This window comes from Fulmarus glacialis, unplaced genomic scaffold, assembly GCF_000690835.1.
Source record: "Fulmarus glacialis isolate BGI_N327 unplaced genomic scaffold, ASM69083v1 scaffold9649, whole genome shotgun sequence".
Lineage (NCBI taxonomy): Eukaryota > Metazoa > Chordata > Aves > Procellariiformes > Procellariidae > Fulmarus > Fulmarus glacialis.
Window position 1 is genome coordinate 18,935 of NW_009235248.1, and position 6,469 is coordinate 25,403.

At 44.0% G+C, this 6,469-nt stretch overlaps 1 protein-coding gene across 3 annotated transcripts in view; it reads right to left on the reverse strand.

Moving 5' to 3' along the window:
• LOC104082732 (LIM and senescent cell antigen-like-containing domain protein 1) overlaps positions 1-6,469 on the reverse strand; it is a 35,103-nt gene that overhangs the window by 14,628 nt on the left and 14,006 nt on the right. Inside the window, exons 1-2 of one of the 3 annotated variants that reach the window (XM_009585959.1) lie at positions 4,708-4,984; positions 2,309-2,468 (exon numbers count right to left, since the gene is read on the reverse strand). In XM_009585959.1, coding sequence (XP_009584254.1) covers positions 2,309-2,468; positions 4,708-4,889 — 342 coding nt within the window. In that variant the 5' untranslated portion in view covers positions 4,890-4,984. Of the gene's footprint in view, positions 1-2,308; positions 2,469-4,707; positions 4,985-6,469 lie in introns of those variants that run through there. The other 2 variants (XM_009585961.1, XM_009585960.1) reach the window with 2 other exon arrangements.

A 6,469-nucleotide genomic window follows, 5' to 3' on the forward strand; every position in this document is an offset into this window, starting at 1 on the left:
GTTTTCGTGGGGTGGGCTGACCGCCTCCCTGCCGATGGGAAGTAGTGAATGAACTCCTTGTTTTGCTTTGCTTGCGTGAGTGGCTTTTGTTTTACCTATTAAACTGTCTTTATCTCGACCTATGAGTGTTCTCACTTTTACCCCTCCGATTATTTCCCCCATCCCACCGGGGGCAGTGAGCGAGCGGCTGGATGGTGCTTAGTTGCCGGCTGGGGTTAAACCACAACAAAGGGTGATGTGAAGTTCAAGCCACATGCGAGTATTTACATATTAATTTAATCCTCATCACAGTTATTTTACCTCTATAATAGCTGTGGCAAAAAGTGTCCATTCTTAACTGAAACTTTCCACTTTCTATGTGACATTTCTCAAGAACAAAGTCTCTACCCAGCCTGAAAAAAACCCTAGCAACGTAAATCAAAACATGTTTAGTACATGGCTATTTTCATTCCCAAGACAATCTATCAACACTCACTTCTGACTTACTGTCTTTAACAGGGAGCACCACTTTGCAGTAAGAGAGTGCTCAAAGATCAATCATAATGAATATGAATGTTAACAAGGTAGCAGTAGGAAGCAAAATGCCTACATCCAGTATATCTAAATACCACCAGGATACTCGCCCCTGCCAAGGAGAATTCAGGTATGGCAACAGAGCAACAGAGAGGTTGTAATATTCCTGGACTAGGTGCAAAAGTCAGACTTTCTTTCCATTGTGGTCCTTGTCCATCCCCTAGGAGATACAGGCTGCCTCGAGCAGGATTTCGCAAACTTTTATCTATAACAAAGGACCATTGAACTTTCTGAAAGAGGTCCTTGGAATGTGTCACTGTTTTTTGAGTCAGAAAAAGGATGAATAAAGTACTCATTATTAGAGAAAATATGTTTTATTGTTTTAAGACAATTTTATTAACACAATTACAGATATTTTAGTTTTAAAACATTTGTATCACTTTACGTTTGCCTCAGGTCTTAACATGTCAGGATGGACTCCTTACCATGCCTGCAAGCAGGCAGCAGCTCAGTATATATTAACAATTGTAATGCAATGTGTAAGTATCTAGGGGGTGTTTTGTTTTGTTTTTATTTAATTGCTACTGCCTTGCAGCTCACCTTTTGATGTCTTACGGAACACTAGTGGCTCATTTACCACAATTTGTGCAACACTATCCCTACAGCACTGAAAAGTCTTTTGATTCTCAAACAAGGTGAGAGAAAGCAAACCCCAGGAATCCCCTTTGCCAGTCTCTTTTCCAGCCCACACTCCTCCCTCAGCCTCTCCTCATCACCACATAACGTGGCTCTGTAGAATTAGAAATACTACTGTGGAAGACAAACTGTTGTGCTCTTGCAGCAAGGATGGGACATTGTATGTGAGAGCACAGCATTGTGCTTTTAACACACTGCTCACCTTCCTTTTCAGATCACGGTATGATGTAAGTCCTGTAACCGCTACTGCAAGTTGAACTACAAGCTACTTGAGCAGGACCTTATCTCTCAAACAGTAATTCCCTGTCTCACATCATCTACCCTTCCTTATACCAATCACCTCATATTTTATGAACTAGTCTAAAGCTTTCACTAAAGCCACTTTGTGCTTGAGATAGCTGAGCCACATCCTGAATCCCCATGATAGGGGAAGGCAAAAGAAAACTGAGACCAATATCGAAATACCCATCTGAGCTGAGGGCAGTCTACCTGGGGCTGAGAATATGATTGAGAGCGGCTTTTAACCCTTGAAAGGGTGTAAGAACTACTAATTTTGAATGCTCCAGTTTGTTAAACCTAGAGGTGACCCTACATAGGCCCCATTTGGTTTGGGCTCTCCGCGCACCCTGATCTCAGCATGCGGACTTACAGGTCATGCCTACGAGCAACTTTTCACATGCCATGCCGGCCCCACTCAACTCAGCAATAAATCTCCTATGGACCGCAGGATACTGGAGTTTCCTTCTATATGACTGTTTTCCTCTAAGAAGTATGCTTTCTTTGTATTTCTGGTATGATATATAGATTGTCTTCACAAATTTCAGGGGAAAAAGTCTGCACTGAGAGAAATCTCCAGCAGTTCTTTTCTCAGCTCTGATAAAATAAGGCTACATATTTAAGTGAGTTTATATATATTGATGTCCTCCAAATTGGCACAGAAACATTTCTGCTTTTTTCTCTCTCTATTGGGCATATCATTTCGGAGCCCCATTCTTGCCACGGAGCCTTCTAAGCTATTGATCTGCCCGTAGCTACTTCTGATATGGGAATGAAGGTGCAAGGCAAAGGCTGGGGGCGAGACGGGCTCTGCCCCGCTTACCTCGTAGAAGAGCCCTTCGGGGAACTGCTGAAAGCACTGGGCGCAGACGAAGCACTGCTCGTGGTACAGCTCACCGTTGCTGTTGACGATTTTCTCCGCAGGGGCAAAGCCACCTCTGCAGCGCTCGCAGATGGCATTTGCAAGTGCGTTCGCCATGTTGCTGTCATAAAAAAAAAAAAAAGAAAGAAAATCAGCCCAAATAGGCAACACCACTGGTTGTGAGTCTCTTTTTTTTCCCCAAAGCCAACTGCATCAGCCTAACGCTAGGCTGCTCAACACAAGTTTTTTAATGGACTTAATGACTTGTGGCATCCCCTCAGAAATAAAACTGCCATTTTCCCTGCTCCCAAATCTTTTAGAAACAAAACCCCCACAACGCACTCTAATAACTATTAATTCAAAAAAACAAACAGAAATGTCGTTATTACAGACACATTCATAGGCTTTTTATGATGAGAAAAGGCAGGCAATTCAAAGAACTATAAAAATTACGAAATACGTTAGAATTACAGAAAACAAGGGCAAATATTAAAAATAACTGAGGACTGGCATCACATAGGAAAACAAAATAATTCCTAATTCTAAAATATATTTAACAGCATTGATTCAAAAACTCTAAATAAGCAACATGAAAGAATATATGGTATCTAGTCTGGTAGATATTACTGAAAACCAGAACAGGTAAACCATTATTCCTTATATAAGCTTCGCATAGCTTGAAGTCATTTTACAAATTTAGTTTGAAGCCATGGGATTCTTGGTTGGTTTGTTAGGGTTCATCTCAGGGAGGTCAGCTCATTGCGTGCTGGTGTCGGTCCAGGGCCAAGGGGGAGGGTGGGAATGCTCTGGCTGCCCACTGTGACCCACACGCAGGCCAACACAAGCTGGCAACCCCACGCCAGGAATGCAAAAATTACTCAAATTGTAACCTTGGTTGCTTCTCAAAGGCACGTGATCATAAAATGACAGCAGTAGCTGAAAAATATCAGAGGAATTGGCTACTTCACTAGGATTGTGTCCACATCTGCCGCAGACAGTACAGCTGTGTTTCAGTTAATTAAGGCCAGAAAAAGACTTATTTGATTTTTCCTTTGCAAGCATTTTCTTACTCGTATCTAGACTCCCAAAGCTATGCCTTTCAGGATCACCCCTCTGCCCTAATACCATTTGACAGAGAGCAAATATAGGGCAATGGTCTAGTTTCATTACAACCTGACCACAGCTGACAAAACCACTGACTCAAACATCTATCTGGAAGCTTACTAAACAACCGACATTATTTTAAACACACGTGCACGCATGCACACATTTTGATAGAGCTATCATGGTGCGCCTGTAAGTGCACAGCCCTCAGTCCTCTGCAAGATGCCAAGCCTTTCCCCCAAAGGGGATAAGACCTCTTGGCTCCCACCAGGTTCAACAGGAACTGAATTCATTCCTCGCACAGCATCTAAGGGAGCAAGAAAACACCTAGCACGTGGTTCAAAAAGGAATGTGCTTTATCTATTTCTTACACTGTCTCACAGAATAGCCCTATGCAAGGTCACATCTGACCAGTTATTATTAGCTGGCTTTTTTTTTTTTCCTCTCTCTCTAGAGATCTTTGCAGAAGAGGAAAACAGTAACTGCTACCCAAATATTCACCGCCCTCTCGGTGAAACAACAAGTGGGCAAATTTTACAAGGAGATCAGATGGAGGATGGTCTATCCCATACATAACAGACAAGCCTATGGACAAACAGCAGGGATTATACGTATAAACTGTGGTTAACTGTAAAGCTCGCTGATGGTCTCCATGGATTGTGTATGCTTTCTGTGGGGGAAAACCTCAGTCACTTCATCTGTCCTCCTTATCAATCTAAATGAAGATCCCAACAGAAACTGGGATCTTTCATCATCACCTCAACAGTTCTCAAGCACTAAGGATGTTAAATGCTGCCAGACATAAAGTATAATCCAAGCAAAAACATGAAACAAAGTTCAAAACCAAATGAAAATAAAGCTTTCTGCCTCAGTATGCAAAAGTACTTCACTTTGAAACACATCATATATGCAAAAACAGTGATGCACTATAATACTTCTGCATTAGTGAAACAGTTTGCCCAAAATAATAGGCAAACAACCTAAAGTCGGGGAGACTACTTGACAAATTCCAAATTCCAACCCCGTTTCAACTGCCGACAAAAATTTCTGACGCAATTAATGATGAAGTTTAAAGCAACAGCTCAAATTTTAGTTGACGATTACAACTGGCAATGTATCAAGCAGAACAGTGGCAAAGGTTGCATTACAGAACGGCTTATACAGCCTGCCCGGAGCTCAGATAATAAAATACATATGTACAATATGCCAGTAATATCACCGTAGTTACACCCCGAAGCCGAACAGAACGAACTTACAATCTTGCATAAAAGTCACAAAACTCTTTGTAGAGTTTTATCTCACTGTGCCTACGTTGCAATTTTGACACTGGTTTCTCGCCTTCATTTCCTGCAGAGTTGTGGGCATCAGGAGCGACCTTGTGTGCAACCTCTTCATCCTCTGGGATGGGGTAAGGGTGAGCTCTGCGCTGGAAGTCCATCTCTCTCTAATTGCTTTCCCGGATGTATATATTCTATGCTTATACTGCAAAGAAGCTGTAGGCAAAGTCTGCAAAACAATATGCTGGACTTCCCCCTTGTTCCCAGCGAAGTGATTTACTTTCACAGCTCCGTGTCATGTAGCCGGAGCTGCTCAGCGCCCTGCTAGAGCTTCAAGTTAAAAGTTCAGCGGCGGGGCGGTGAGCCCGTCACGCTGTGATTTACTGGCGCTGGTCGCGAGCGGAGGAGCACATTCCCCTGCCAGGCCCTCATGCAAACTCGGATGCTGGAAAGGGGCTTCGCTGCCGGCTGCTGATAGAAGCCGCCCAGGAGAGCTGCGCTGCGGGTCACCTCTGTGAGCGAACACGTTCACCGCCAAACTTGTCCGCAGCTACTTTCTGCTGAGGGGGGTGGAGGCGGATTCCAACAGTATTTTATTGTGGGCAAACCAGCAGTGGAAAGCACGAAGAGAAGACTTCTGTCATTAGGTAAATATTGCTTTGATGCTACAGTATATTAATTACATTGTAAAAATGGCCTTTAATGTTCCACTTGCGTCTTCTAAGTCATACGTGCTGAATTTATCTACAGGCATCTTTCTTCTTGTCAGCACTTCAGAGAAGGGGTAGGGACAGACGGATGGTTTGGTTTCTGTTGTGCTTCACAGGCCATTACCCAAACTGCCAGGTATGCTATCATGGGCGATATACGAAGGAGGAAAAACGAAGCTTGATTTCCAGTGAAGTGCTGCATTTAGAACAATTATCTAACGTAAGAACACTTCATAGGTTTGAAAGCTGAAGTAATTTACTGTGGATATTAGGGAACTGAGAAAGCAAGACCGGGCAGAATAAAAATTAATCATTCCTTCACCACAGAATGCCCTCCTAATGTTGCAATTATTTCATGGTTATACTCTCTTTAAAAAACCTGTTGTGCACGGCTTACTAGGGAAGGCAGGGTTGATTCGCTGCAGATCCGCAGTTAATAATTACACCCCTGCGAGCTCTCCCTGCTTGAAGCGCAGCGCTTGCGGCAGACCTGGGATACTTGGCTTCCAGCAACTCTTAACTGCAGACAAAGCAGGGTTTTGGGAAGCTGTCCCGTGTAACTATCTCTTGCGTTGAACTGACTCAGCCTTGTTAGCAATCGATGGAACTGCAGAAGCGCATGCACTTCGCACTCATGACACACGGCGTCTCGGTATCCGAAGAATCTGCCAGTCTGCGAGGGGGCGTGAGAAAGCAGAGGACAGGAAGGAGACCGACAGAGGGAACAAGTAGAGAAGTTAGGACTAGAAGATGACAAAGGATATGACAGAAAGTCCAGTCAAGGCTCTACTTCCTAATATGTCTTCACCTTCCTAGGACCTACTGCAGAGGGTCTGGTTTATGACGGTTTTGGGCCGTACCTCTCACCGCTAGCTGGGAGAGCTTGCTCGGTAAGCGTACAGCAGCGCGCACGCCACTCTCCACGCAGGCCTGGGCTCGCACGTAGCCGCCTTCCCGCAGCCTGGCCAACACAGCACTACGTTTCTGCTGCTGCCAAATTTGTGGGATGGGTTTGGTCAGGCGTCTTTCCT